The sequence below is a fragment of the Manis pentadactyla genome, chromosome 3 (assembly GCF_030020395.1).
Source record: "Manis pentadactyla isolate mManPen7 chromosome 3, mManPen7.hap1, whole genome shotgun sequence".
Lineage (NCBI taxonomy): Eukaryota > Metazoa > Chordata > Mammalia > Pholidota > Manidae > Manis > Manis pentadactyla.
In genome coordinates, this window is record NC_080021.1 from 41921899 (window position 1) to 41936447 (window position 14549).

Genomic DNA, 14549 nt, shown 5'->3' on the forward strand with positions numbered 1-14549 from the left:
TGCATTTTTAGCTGTAACATTTATGTTTAAAAGTCTGATTACCAATGTCTGATTCTTAATAAATTAACAGTAACAGCAATATTATCCCATGTTTTTAAATCATTAATGAATTATCTAAAAGCATTGGTAACACAATGTTATATTTTATTTATATTTTAAACTGACTTTACATGTAGTTAAAATCTTTGATGCCTGATCTTGACTTCATAGTTTAGCTTCTCTTTTACATTAAGTTAAATTTTGGTGATTCTACCTTACTATAAGCATATGTAATTTTATAGTAATGTCACAATTATCCTACTCTCAAAATTTATATGATTTACTAAATACGTTTAGAGAAAAGAATACCAGATGTTGCTAAATACTAAGAAAAAGAAAGATCACTGCTGAAAAGGAGAACAAGTTCTCTAAGCCTTGTTAAAAATCAATAAAATCTTTTTAGTTTTACTCTTTATCTGCTGCTATGGAAACAGCATGTCTCTAAATTTCTGTGAATTTGAAACCTTCACTGAAGTAGAAACAAGTTGATGATTATTGCCTAATAACAACTAGATCAAGCATAATGTGCTCACATATTCCAATTTTCATATTTCTCCTAAAATATTGTATGATATTATAAAAAAATAGTTTAAACTGAAATAATATATATTCAAATAAATTTTCATTTTATTTTGAAAGTAGTTTCCCCGTCTTAATCATTTAAAATATTTTATTTAAAATACTTTCATGATGTATGATAGTAGAATATTTAGCAAAGAACACTTTTTTAGCTTTCTTAAAAATTGTCCATTAAAATCACCATGCTGTTACTACCCTGAGTAGGCACACAATTAGTGTAATCATTTACCATTTTTAACATTCTAATAAAATGAGCAATTGAAGTATATCTTATCTTGTATTCACAATACATATCACATATATGGACATTCTGGATTTTTTTTCTCAAAATCTGAACAGATCAAAGATTTAGATTGTCAAGTTGGGACCTCTGCAGGCCCCAGTTGTTCTGAAAATATTGTATTTTTCTTCATAATGACTGTATATTTAGAGCTAATCTTTAGTTCTATTTCTTACTGTATTTTATGTTCAGTTTTCATGAAATAGTCAAAGGAAAAAATGTGCAAGCCTATTGAACAGTCCCTGGGAAGGTTGAGTGTCCCACATCGCACTGAAATTCTCCGTTTATCTTGAGTCACCCATTCCTGGGAAACCTTTTTTTGGGGGGGAACAAGAAAAAGAGAACAACTCTAGCTCAAAGAAAGGGGAGTAATGGCTGAATTTATTGTAAAGATCAGAGCTTTCACAGAAATGAAGTACAGCCAGGCCCCGTGGGGACCTGACATGAGAATTTGGGAGCTGCCAGAGATGAAGGGCAGCCGCGGCTCCCTCTGGCCCTTCAGCGCAGCTGACTGTGAAGCTGCTCATCTTAGCATGACTTTCCCGAAGCACTCATTAATAATGGGGGACTTAAGCTTTCCCACCTTGCCCTCAAACAGAATCCTGTCCTCCCAAGTGCCCTGTGGGGCCAGTCCACCCACCTTCGAACTCTGAGCCCCCTGCCTTGACAGATGGGCCTTTCTTAATGCTGTAGGTCATTTTTCTTTGTGTGCTCTTCGCCCCAATTAATGTTTCAACTTCAGAACATTTTTAGCAACCTCCCTCTCTGCCCATTTAAAGTGATTCCAAGAAGTAAACTTATAGCCTCAAGTGCAAACTGTTTCCTACTTTACAACCTTTGCAAAGAGAAATATATGCTTATAAATAATATTCCCACAGCACTCCTGAGCTGAATGTACCTAAAATGTTGCACAGGTTACTGCGAAGTGTTGTGGGTACAGGACCACTGGTGATTGAGGGTTTTCCCCAAAACAAACCCCTGTCACCCTGAGATTCTTTGTAAAGATTCTAGAAACTCTAGACAACTTGAAGCAAAATAGAAAGTATTTTTAAAACAGCTGTATCATATGGCAGAAGAGTGCCCACCATTTTCTATGCTAGAACATTTTCCCTCCTATTATTCCTTGGGAGCCTCAAGAAAGAAACCAAACCTCCCTTTGAATTAAAAAAAAAAAAAGATAATGTGTGTTGCAGTGTGGCATGGGAGATTGCATATTTTTCTCTGATTTTTCTTCTGTCTTTTGCTGCTTTCAAAATTAAAAAAGAGAGAGAAAGAAAAATTAAAATCCCTAACAGTTCTTTAAAAGTTGGAGCTCTTAAGTCCAAATGAAGGGTGCTTTCTTCCATCTTCCCCCCTCTCTGAGGTGGTCTGGTTCATACCAACACACTGTGTTCCTTTTTTGCTTTCTGGAAGTAAGGAGAGACTGTGTGGGTGCTCATGTGTTCTAGCCCCACTACACACATGAATGCTAATATGTCAGACATGTTCTGTTTTGTCTTAAATAATCAAAATTTCTTCTTCCTTTGTAACCTCAATTGAAGAGATTTTTTTTTTAGAACTCGTATATAAGAAACTCTATGGTAAGTATTATGGATATCTGAGTTTACACTCTACGCACACTCCTGCCTCGAACCATCTTCCTGTCTATCCTTTGTTTGCCTATCTCTCTGTGTCCTGCTGCTGCTCACTGACATGCTCACCTGGATGCAGGGTTTCTCAAATGCTGGTTTTACTGGTGGTTTCAAGGGTGTTCTAAGAAATAATCCCTAATCAAACAAATTTCTGAACTCTTGGATTTAAAATGTTACATAGGTGTCATTAGTGTAGGACTTCCTGGGGCCCTGGCCTGGGCCCACTGCACACTGTCAATCTTCCAGAGGCAAATGTAGTAGGCCAGGTTTCCCAAACCTACTGACCATAAAGTGTTTTTATATGAAGCATCTCAAGGGACAACAGTTCTGCAGAAAACCCTCTAGGGAATTCTTAAGACAATGTTTACAAGCATCTTAGAAACACAGACAGGCTAGAAAACTCACCCATGACTAGGATATGATGTTAGGATGTTGGGGAATGCTTGATGAATAGGTGAATCTGAATGCCCAGGCCTGGGTCCACCTTTTGGAGAGAGCATGTCAGAGCCCTTGTATCCTGTGTCACCTTGTACTTTTACCCTACTTCTCTCACTGAAGGTCTTTCTCACTGAGGAATAGGTCCAAAAGCTAATTCTGACTAATATGGTAGTGATACTGGCAGTGTGGTTAATTCTAAATGTTGACTTTTTTTGTTTCCATTAATTAAGAAATTTCATCTAGATCCTAGGCTGGATACCATCCCAATTGTACAGGGCAGTAGAAAGGTCACAGCGAAAGCTCTAGGCCCACACTGTCAGGGTTCAAATCTCAGTTCTGGTGCTGGAAAACTGTGACCTCAGGCAAGTTGATTAAATGGGTTTATGCCCAGATCCCTAATCTGCAACATGGGGATAAAAATAGTTCTTACCCAGAAGTTGTCCTGGGAAGAACAGAGCAAACAGGAATACCTAAGAACAGTGCTGGACACACAGCATGGCATTTGACACAGTAACCACTCTAGCTGTTGTCACTGTGATTTATTATTATTGCATAGAAACAATGTACATTATTCTTTATTGAAGAGTTTACTCCCATGCCCCAAAAGATGACTGGTGCTTAAATTCTTTAAAATGGATGAACCAATTCAAGAAATGCTTTCTATTCTTGCCATGAGGTGGTTAATTTTCAGGGAGCAGAAAAGTAGGATCCTCACAGCTCCTTTGTTCAGCCACTAAGCGGCAATTACCCCTTGACTCCTCCACACATTTCCTACCAAAACATGTTGAAAAAAATCAGAATTTCCAGATAACCCACCAAGATGAAATACTTTTAAAACACAGACATGGAAGTTTGTCAGAGGAAAAGTACAGCAATCTACACAAAAGATATGTGTGCAGCTTTCTGTCTTCTTGCTTTGGCTCCATAGCACTTTTGTTCACTTGTTAATTAACTTTAGATGGGCTGAAGGGCAGATTTCTCTTAGGTCTAACTGCAGTTTGAGAATATGCTTTCTGAGAAACTCATTATTATACCAGAAATGTAGTTAAGAGTAAGTTGGATACTCTGTGGAATTTGTAATGAAATTTTACAAATTTTTCTACTCCTTCTTGTTCCACGTAAACCCTCTTAAGCAACCTGTGTGGGCCCTCCTCGTGTCTATGTGATGCCTTTTTGTGAATTAGAAAAAGGCTGCCTTTCTCGTGATACATTATTTCTGTTTGTCTGCAAATTATTATAATACAATGATTTTATTAGTGCAGGACCCTCTGGTGCCATCTGTCAGAAGGTTGTCCTCAGAAATATACAAGCTGACAAGATCTGAGATGTAGGCTGTGCCGCCTCAGATGTATCTTTGTGCCTTGCACAACCTGCTAGCTATGCACAGCAGCCCTGACCCAACATTTCCCCTTCAACAATTTGCCTCAACTGAGATCCCAGAGGCTAGTGGCTGTATGTCTGGTTGCTTTCTGTCTTCTCTCTCCAGAAGACTGTGGTATAGGGAAATCACACGATACAACCGTATAGAATTGGTTTGCATTTGAATTTTGGTAAAACAAGGATAGGATGTTCTGTTCCAGAGTGTTGGAAGAGAACCTTGCTTGAAAGATTTCAATTCCGGATGAAGCACAATGGTTAAACATTCTATATTTCCTTGCAAGGAACTCATGAATATTCAGTCAAATAAATACTTGAAGGTTTATAAGCCTGTCCTGTAAGGGTTGAGTCAGATCATTTATGTATCTACAAAATGTGACTTTACATTTAATATTTTCCTTTTTCTGTTCACCCCCATGACTGGTCTATGCTACACCTAAGCAGTGAGAGAGAATTAAAAAATAATGAGTTATTGCAATCCAAGGAGGTGAAGCCACATAAGAATTATGGAAATTCATGGTAGACCTTTTCAATGTAAAATTAACTTGCCTAAGGGATGGCAAGGGAGTGGGATATGAAGGAAGATTGTTTCAGGGGCCGGGAGTAGGGGAGAAATAGAACAGGATGGAAGCACCACATTTTTCAGTTCTGTGCCTCTGAGTATGTTGATTAAAAGTAATCGGAAAGCATTCAGAGAATATATCACCTTTTTCCATAGTTAAATTCAGGAGTACTTTAGAAATAGTTAAAGATGAGAAACTAATATTAAATGAGCATCTTCTCTCCCAGTACTATATGAGACACATAAATTTACTATTTTACTTAATTATTGCCCAGATGAATAAAAGTGAATAATAAGTAGATTAAACTTGAGATGAATTCTGAGATCAAAGACTTGGAATTTTATATGGAATGATGAAATTAATAGCAACAAGATCTCTTGGCCCTGGAGTACTTTCCTAAAAGAAGAAGTCACCCCATTACTGAACTAGTTTGGATTAAGGTTGGAGAACTAATTGCACTGAGACAATGAGGAGAGAATGAGACATCTGACTGATAAGTCTTTTCCATTTCTAATTTTTCCCAACATGCTGGCTTTTGCTCAAATTGAAATTCATGATGTGAAATATATGTTGTTTCATGTATTCCTATTGTGCTGTTATGAAGCTGTAAGCCGAAATGTGTCTGTAATCCATTAGACGATGGTCATAGTGTAGCCAGAAAGCTTTGGTGAGGCCTTTTGGAATTCCAAAGAAGTCATCTCAAGCAGAAACTTTGGTCTCCAAGATTTTTATTAGAAACAAATGAAAGGAAACCTAAACAGACCAATGAGCAAGTGACCTGTAGTGTCACACAAACCTGGATGCCGCAGATTCTCAGTCCCTTAGAGCCCTGTGCTTAGTGCCAGCCTGCAGGAAATCACTGGCGCTCAGAACCTCCGGGGCTGCCTGTGATAGTGGTGCTCCACACAGGCATTTATTTTAGTGTTGTAAATATGCAGAAAATATCCCTTTTCTCGGTGGCTTGCTGAGTTGTCTGGTAAGCACATTTTTGCCCTGAAACCAGCCTAAATAAGTTCTCATTTTCTGTCTGCTCATGCACTCTCAGCTGAAAGCATTCCTAAGGCCTAGAAACTTTATTTGAAACATCTTTCCTATCCATCCTTATATTTTGAGAATACTAAGTGTTCCTGGAGAAACTGGTAATGATGAAGTAATGTGCTATTAAATTTATAATACAGAATTAACCTTGTCAGTGATAGTATTTTTACTTCTTGGGAGCCTTTTAAAGTTTAATCACTAACGTGTGTCAAGAAAAATGTAGGAAAGAAAGAATTATTGTTCTTAATCCAGGTAAATTTCCTCATTTGAAATTATAAAAATTACCTATTAACAGTTTCTTCATTATCTTCAGTAAATCACAACAGCAATTTTTTTTATTAACCTGAATTACTTGGCACTTTCATTCCTGCCAATATGGATAATAGGACAACTTTTCTCTTTATAAAGGTACATTTTTCAAACTGTCACATCCTCAGATTCTCAAATCCTTACTCCATGGAGCACATTGTAACTGACATACTTTTTCCTCACAATTCTGTTACTAAAGGAAAATGATAATTATGGAGGCATCGGGCCCTCTGTACAGTTAGCATTGATTGAGCCTGTGAGCATGCTCAGTGTTCCATGTGTCTGAAGCTTGCTTGTGACTGACATGAAAGTGCTTTTGTGGTTTGCTTTTAAATAGTGCAATAAAGTTGCCATTATAAGTGGTCAGAACCCACGAGCCAGATGTTTACCTGTGAGGACCTATTTGTGGCAGTATTTTTTAAATATGTTCTTTTCATGTCATGGGTTATTCTTTATAAAAGAGTTCCTTTACTACTTTGTCTTCTACTTTCCTATATTATAAACAGATAGCCTACCTTTTCTTCAAATCATAAAAGTCAAAAATTAAATTGGAAAAAAAAATACATTGAATGTCCAGGAAATGAAAATTGATGAAATTTTCATTTGTAGACTAGATTAGAGTTCACAAACAGGTGTCCTATAGACCAGATCTGGCCATTTGCTCTGTTTTGTTTGGCTCAAACAATATTTTTAAAGAATGTAAATTAACTTCCCATGTTTAAAAATTGTAGCATGACACACAAAACCTGGATTTTTGTCTTAAAGAGTCAGATTTGGTAGCACTGGACTTGCACTTGGATTATGGCTGCCATCTTTCACTGATCTGTGTATTCCAATCACCGCAGTCCCACTGCCCCTCATAGTTATAGCCCTCCACCCTCATCACACCAGCCCATCACCCTCACCACCACAGCCCATCACCCCTTATTGCCCAGCCCACATCCTCACTTTTTTTTTCATTTTTAGAGGCTCTTTAGGCATTTGAATTTGTGACCTGTGGATCAGAGTTTCTTTTCTTTGACTTAGATAAGAATATTACATCCAAAATCACATTTGAGTGAAGTGTAAATTAATTATTTTAACTTTGGGGTAAATTTGTCTTTTAAGAAATTCTCACAGTTATATGAAAAAGAATAAGTACCTAGAAGTAAATTTAACCAAGGGAGTAAAAGACCTGTACAATGGAAACCATAATACACTGATGAAAGAAATTGAAGAAGACACAAATAAATGGAAAGATATTCCATGCTTATGAATTGGAAGAATTAATACTGTTATAATATTCTTTCCAAGCAATCTACAGGTTCAGTTCAATTCCTATCAAAATTCCAATGGCATTTTTCAAATAAATAGAACAATTAATAGTAAAATTTGTATAGAATCACAAAAAACCCTAAACAGCTAAAGCAATCTTGAGAAAAAACACAGCCAGAGGCATCATGCTCCCATCATTTCAAGCCATGTTATAAAGCTATAATAATTAAAACATTGTGGTGTTGACATAAAAACAGATACATAGATGAATAGATCAGAATAGTGAACCCAGAAATAAACCCATGCATATATGGTCAATTGATTTATGACAAAGGCGCCAAGAATATACGATGAGGAAAGATAGTCTCTTCAATAAATGATGTTGGGAAAACTGGACAGCAACATGCAAACTAATGAAATTTGACCACTTACACCATACACAAACATTAACTCAAAATGGGTTCATACTTGAATGAAAGACCTGAAACCCTAGAAGAAACAAGCTTCTTCACATAGGTCTTGACTATTATTCTTTGGATTTGACAACAAAAGCAAAGTAAACAAAAGCAAAAATAAACATGTGGGACTATGTCAAACTAAAGAGCTTCTGCACAGCAAACGAAACAATCTGAAAGATGGAAACAAAATGAAAAGGCAACCCACTGAATATGAGAAAATATTTGCATACATGGATCTGATAAGGGGTTAATATACAAGGTAATTAAAGAACTCATACAACTCAATAGCAAAAAAACAGTAATAATAAAATAAAATAACAATCCAATTACAAAATAGGCAGAGGATCTGAATAGACATTTTTCCGAAGAAGACATACAGGTGGCCAGCAGTTACACGACTAGATGCTCAACATCACTAATAATTAAAACCACAATGAGATATCACCTCACACCTAGAATGGCTATTATTAAGAAGACAAGAGATAACAAGTATTAGTGAAGATGTGGCAAAAATGGAGGGACCCTTGTGCATTATTGGTGGGAGTGTAAATTGGTACAGCCTATATAGAAACCACTATAGTGGTTCCTCAAAAAGAATAGAATTACCATATGATCCAGCAATTCTACTTCTGGGTATTTATCCAAAGAAAATAAATATACTTACCCCAAAAGATACTTGCTATCCCATATTCATTGCAGCATTATTTACAATGACCAGGACACAGAAACAACCTCAGTGCGTATCGATGGATGAATGGATATAATGTTATTCAACCATAGAAAAGAATGAAGTCATGCCATTTGTGACAATATGAATGGCCCTTGAAGACATCATGCCAAATGAAATAAGTCAGACAAAGACAAACACTGTATGATCTCACTTAAATGTGGAGTCTAAAAAACAAGCAAACAAAAGACCAAGCTCATAGATGCAGAAAAGAGGTGGGAGGTAGGGGATGGGTGAATTGGGTAAATAGGGCCAAAAGGCACAAAATTCCAGTTATAGAATAAATAAGTCATGGAGATGTAACATACAGCATGGTGACTATAGTTAATAATACTATATTGCATATTTGAAAGTTGATAAGAAAGTAAATCTTAAAAGTTCTCATCACAAGAAAAATATATAGTGACAGATGTGATCATTTTGCAATATAAACAAATAATCAAATTACTTGTACACTGGAAATTAATATAATGTATGTCAACTTATACCTCAATTAAAAAAAAGAAATGGTTATAAAAAGGTTAAAAAAAGGGGTAGTTGTGAACAATATCATTTTAAAATAGCCATACTACAACATATTTAAATAGCTATTGAACTCGACTGTACTATTAAACCTTTGGTAAAAAAATCATTATTTGAGAGGAAAGAGAGTTCAAGTAAAAAGTGCATGTACATTTTAATGTTCCAAAATAAAAAAGAGAATTTTTATTTACCTATCATTCTTCAAACACAAAAATCTAAACTCACATGTAAAAATCTACCCTTGAGTTTGATTGTAAACATATAGAAATTTGATGCTTAACTTTTTATTTATTAATCCCCATTAGTAGCTATTATAGAAGAAAATCCAAATCAAGTTGTGTAATCTTTCTGAATTCTCATGTTCTAGATTAATCTGTAGTTGATTTTTTCTTTAACTTGTGACCTGCTATGGATCTTAGAGCATAAACTCGACCGCATGACTAAGTGGCTCTTCCGTAATGACAGCCAGGCCTTGACCCAGTCTGAGTAATATCAGAGAGGAGGCAACTGGAGGACAAACTTGGAGTTTATTTCTAAGAAAATCAGGGAATATTCAGAAGCTCAATACCGGGTCACATACCTACCCGTAGGACTGGGACCCTCCATCACTTCTGAACTCGGTTCAGCTACAGCCACCAGAACCGTGCTGGACAGTAGTCTATTTGCATCTGGAGATCCAGGTCAGAATGACCATGTGTAAGTTTCCTTAGGTCAGCCTCGGAAATCTCCATCCTGGTTGCTAACCTGAGTGACAGTGGCCAGAAAGAGAATAGATGACTCACTCAACAGTCCATAATAATTGTTGCCGAGAGTCTGCCTGGCCATAAAGCATTAGAACTTCAAGGCCAATGGAATATATTGATGAACTGCCCCATGGGGACACTATTTTGCACCAGAGAAGACAGTAGAAGATTTTTTTGTCCCTTCCCCTTACAGATACTATTCCTGCTTTGTTTTATTTTTGACTCCTAAATAACCTCTGTTTGGCATACTTCATATGTTGTCTTTCACCCATTTTTTAAAAAAAGCATTATGGCCATTGTAGTCCAGTGTCTGGCTCTGGAGCCACTGTGTGACACTGTGTAATGAGTTGTATCCCCATTTCTGGGAGCACTCTCTGTGTAGAGCAGTGCTGGGGAACACACTGTGTAGACTCCCATGAAGGCCAGAATGGAAAAGCGTGCATGAACCTCTGCCTGAATATGCCCCAAGTCAAAAATGTGCACTAAGCTAACATGAATGCTGATATAAATGCTCGGTAGTGACTACAGTCTAATCATACTTTGTACAAATCTGCTAGTTTACCAAGTGTATTTTGTTTCAATGCTTTTAAAACTATTGATTTTAAATATTGAAATGCTGTGTTTTTGCATATTAGGTTTTACTACTGGAATAAAAGTGTAATCATTTTTCCCTTTTTGAAAGTGTTCATTAGGCAATGGTGGTTGCTATAGCAACAATTAGACAGGGTTGAGTTTGACAGATCTCTGATTACAAATATGTATGGGAGCACTTCAGCTTATTTATTTTTTTCTCATTTAAAAAATTTACTACTTACTCAGAAGTCATATTATTAGCTGTTGCTCAGATACTGTCTTTTTGCTCAGCACAACTCTCCTTTTAACCATGTTTTGCAAGATAAATGAGTCACAAGTAAATGTTTCTTAATAGAATGTTCTTTTTTATTACTTTCTATGCAGATAAATAAAACTAAAAATCTTCATATTTTATCTAAAAATGTAGAAAATCTCATGTTCTCGTAAAACAAAAAAATCGGTATGGAAGTACATTAGACAAATTCTTTCAGAAAGTAAAAGTATATTTATGTTTTGTAAAACTCTGATAACTATTTAATAGCATTGATATAATTTGATATATCATGTAGTATATTTTATGTTTATTGTTAACAGTTGTATCCTTTTTTGCTTTCAGCAATGAAATTATTCCTACATAACATTTTTCCCTCTTCTGAAAGTGAAGTTATTTATGAAACTCTGGATTAGTAACAAGAAGAGAAGGAAAATGATGCCTTTCTACCTTCAAGGGAGGCAGTGGAGTGTGTGTATTAGAAAGAGCTCTGGACTGGGGATAAGGAAGTGTGGGTGCTGTTTCCAACTCTGCTGAAATGTAAATGTTTATTAGATGAATGGATCAATGAATAAGCAACCTCTTTTTATTTCAGTTTCTCAAATATTAAGTTTAGGACCTGCAGTAGATTATCTTTAGTCTCTTATTAGCTGTAAAGTTCCTCATTCCATGTAAGCAATGTCTCCTTTCCTACTGGAATCCTTGACTACAAAATGGCCAACTCAAGGGTCCTAATGGAATGCATTTGGTAAGTGTTAGATAGTGATATTTTACCTACTTTTTATTGCTAATCTATCTCCCTCAGCTTGGAAACATTCCTTACCTAATTACACAGGAAGTCAGTGATGGGGTAGGAGTGGAGGTCTGGGTTTTTATACCTTTTCTAATGCTCTAACATGTGAAATTAGTTTCCCTGTGTTATTTTGGTCCAAATCTGAAAGATAAATTTTTCATATATTTTTATATTTGTCCCAAACTCAATTCTTAATGTAATGAGCTATGTATTTATACATTAGTTTATCTACAGAAAATATTGCCTAAATGTTTTAAAACCATGCCACGCAATTAAACTCATGCTTGGTGGACATTTAGCACACTTCGTTTATTCTGTGTGAAACCTCCATTCCTATAAATAACCTGCCCAGAAAAAGTTTGCAAGAACATAGCTCAATTTGAATGAGAGAGCTAGGCTGAGAAAAAGATGGAGAAAACATAGGAGGACATCAGCTTATCTTGAATAAGGGTTTCTGGCATGGATTTGTAATTTTGTTTATATCAATTGCCAGAACACCAGATATAGCTATATTCAAGTTTAACTGATTTAATGGGATATTATATGGACTCATTAAAATAATATCTATGAAGAATTTTTAATGACATGGCAAATTGTACTCTGGTAACCGAGCAAACTAAAAACTAAAAGAAGAAATTTTTCATTAGCGTTTGATTTCAACTAAAGGGAAATAAACACAGGAACATATTAACTGAGGTTTTGCTAGATGTGAAGATTATTTTTATGATGCTTTTGCTTTCCTGGATATTTACTTTAAAAAACAAACTAAAAAACCCAGCTAATAATTTTAGTTAAAAATTTGAAGTACACATTATGTTGTGTTTTGTTTTTGTTCTTTGTATTATTGCAAGCTGGGATTTCCCCATGCCCTTAGCCATAGAGGAATGGCTCTGTAAGAGAACAATGCACAGATTCAGAGATTCAACGTTCCCTGCACTTCTGAGGCCGTAGCAGCAGGCCAAAGCTCATTTGTGAGGTTGAGAGTTCAGTAGCATCAGTAGTGGGAAAGGGGGTCTGAAACATCACGAGAGGCAGCAAATGCAGGGCAGAGATCCCACAACATTCTTTTATTTGTGTGCTATGTACACACTGGAGATCTTAATAGACTTATCTCAGAGTAAAACGAACTGACGGTCTTTGGGGGAAGACACGCAAATACATCTTAATCAGAATGAAAAAGATATATTGGGGGTAATCACACATCACAAATAAAAGGGGGAAATCATGCAAAGGGTGAAGTGGTCAGCTTGGTCTGGGGGAATCCAGAAGTGCTGTGTGAGTCTGCTCGTGCTTGGCAGGATAGAAGCAGAATTACAGAGGGAAGAGCACGCATGATAGTGCTTGAGCATGAAACTCAGTGGTGGTCTGGGAATTACATCATTTTGGTAACTTGGGCACAGAATATAAAAGGGATCAAGTACAAACATAGCAGAGTGGCAAGAGGGAAGTCACGGCTTTTTGAGTATCTTGCTCAGTAGCTTGACCTTTGTCCTGTAATGACAGAAGCCATTAAGTGGCTTTAAAGCTGTGAATTTACATTAGATTTGCATTTTTAAAAGATGACTCTGGTGATGGTTTAGGGAAGGGAGAGAGAAACGGGAGGTCTGACTGAAGTGAAGCTGTCCCGAGCTGGGGCAGGGACTAGGAATGAAAAGGAGAGCGGGGGACTGGAGAGTCACACCGAGACGTGGCAAACCCAGGATCCTGCTGGGTGGGTGGCGGGAGGGAGGGGGCCTGGGAGAAGTCCTGGGGTCCCAGCGCTCGGCCGCGGGGTCCTGGGAGTCGGGATTATAGGAGGGGAAGATGGGAAATGATGACTTCCAGTTTGGCATATACTTAAAGTTAAGGCTTCTTTCTTTCCATCTCTCTTTTCCTCTTCCTTCCCTTCTGTCTTTCTGCCTTTCCAGCCATTACTGCTCTTCCTTCCTTCTTTCCTTCCTTTCTTTTCATTCATTTAGCCATGTACTACACCTTAATAAACCCTCACTGTACACAGGCACACTGTATCCCAGTCACTATTCTAGGTCCATTGTAAACCAGGCCAATTTCTAGGTATCCTTAACTATGATGGGGAAAAAAGTTGTTTTTACAGCTACAACTGCTAGATGTCTCTGGCTAGGACACAACTAGTTAGGCATAGTAACAAAACTGCTTAACTCTTTCAAATGGCATTGCATAATGTGTTTTTACATTGAAAACACCACTAATGGTCATTTTCTTTCTAGGTAGTGCCATTATTTCTGTTGTGTTTCTGAAAGAAAATTTGAGAGCCTCAGATTTGCTAGGTAAGTCATTATTTAATTCATGCAAGTGTAGCACTGATGGATCAGGAAATAAATAATAATATCCATAAAAAATATGTGCTTTAAAAACTGGGAACAAATTTCTACAATGGATATAATCTCACTAAGAGGTGAATGTTATTCTGTCTTGGAGCTGCCATTTACTCTTTCACATGAAATACCTCCATTTTCATTGTGCCCACTACCCATGCTATTGACCAAATTACTGTTTTACAGAATATTATTACTGTAAAATAATAGTAATACATAACTAAGTGTTAAGAAATGTCTATGAGAATAATAAAATCCAAGAAAACATCTGTGTTACCTAAGAGACTATTCCACTTCAAAGGAGGTGTTTGTTGATTGTTGCATGAAAGTACTGCATAAAACTGAAAACCACACAAAAAATTAGATGTACCAATTAGCTATCTATTTTGTATTTAGCTTTTCCAAAAGTAACATAGAACATTGCTCTTCAAAATTTTATTTAGAAATATAGCTGTTAGTGGGAAATAACAGTAGTCTTCCTGGCTGTAAGAAAGATTTCTGCTCTATAGCAAAGCCATCATATATTTATCTTCTGCCTCTTGTTGGAAGTATCACTGGTGGAAAGAATTACAGATATTCATATTTTCTTCCTTGACAAAATCCTGTCTGAATTGCTGCTGA

The 14549-nt window shown here is 36.5% G+C and overlaps 1 protein-coding gene across 14 annotated transcripts in view; it reads left to right on the plus strand.

Annotated features, from left to right (window-relative positions):
• NIPAL2 (NIPA like domain containing 2) overlaps positions 1 to 14549 on the plus strand; it is a 67519-nt gene that overhangs the window by 16494 nt on the left and 36476 nt on the right. For 7 of the 14 annotated variants that reach the window (XM_057497867.1, XM_036875799.2, XM_036875844.2 and 4 more), the window contains one exon: positions 13821 to 13880. The exons of 3 other annotated variants lie outside the window; for them this stretch is intronic. In XM_057497867.1, the coding sequence (XP_057353850.1) occupies positions 13821 to 13880 (60 nt within the window). 4 more of the 14 variants (XM_057497870.1, XM_057497871.1, XM_036875860.2 and 1 more) reach the window with 4 other exon arrangements.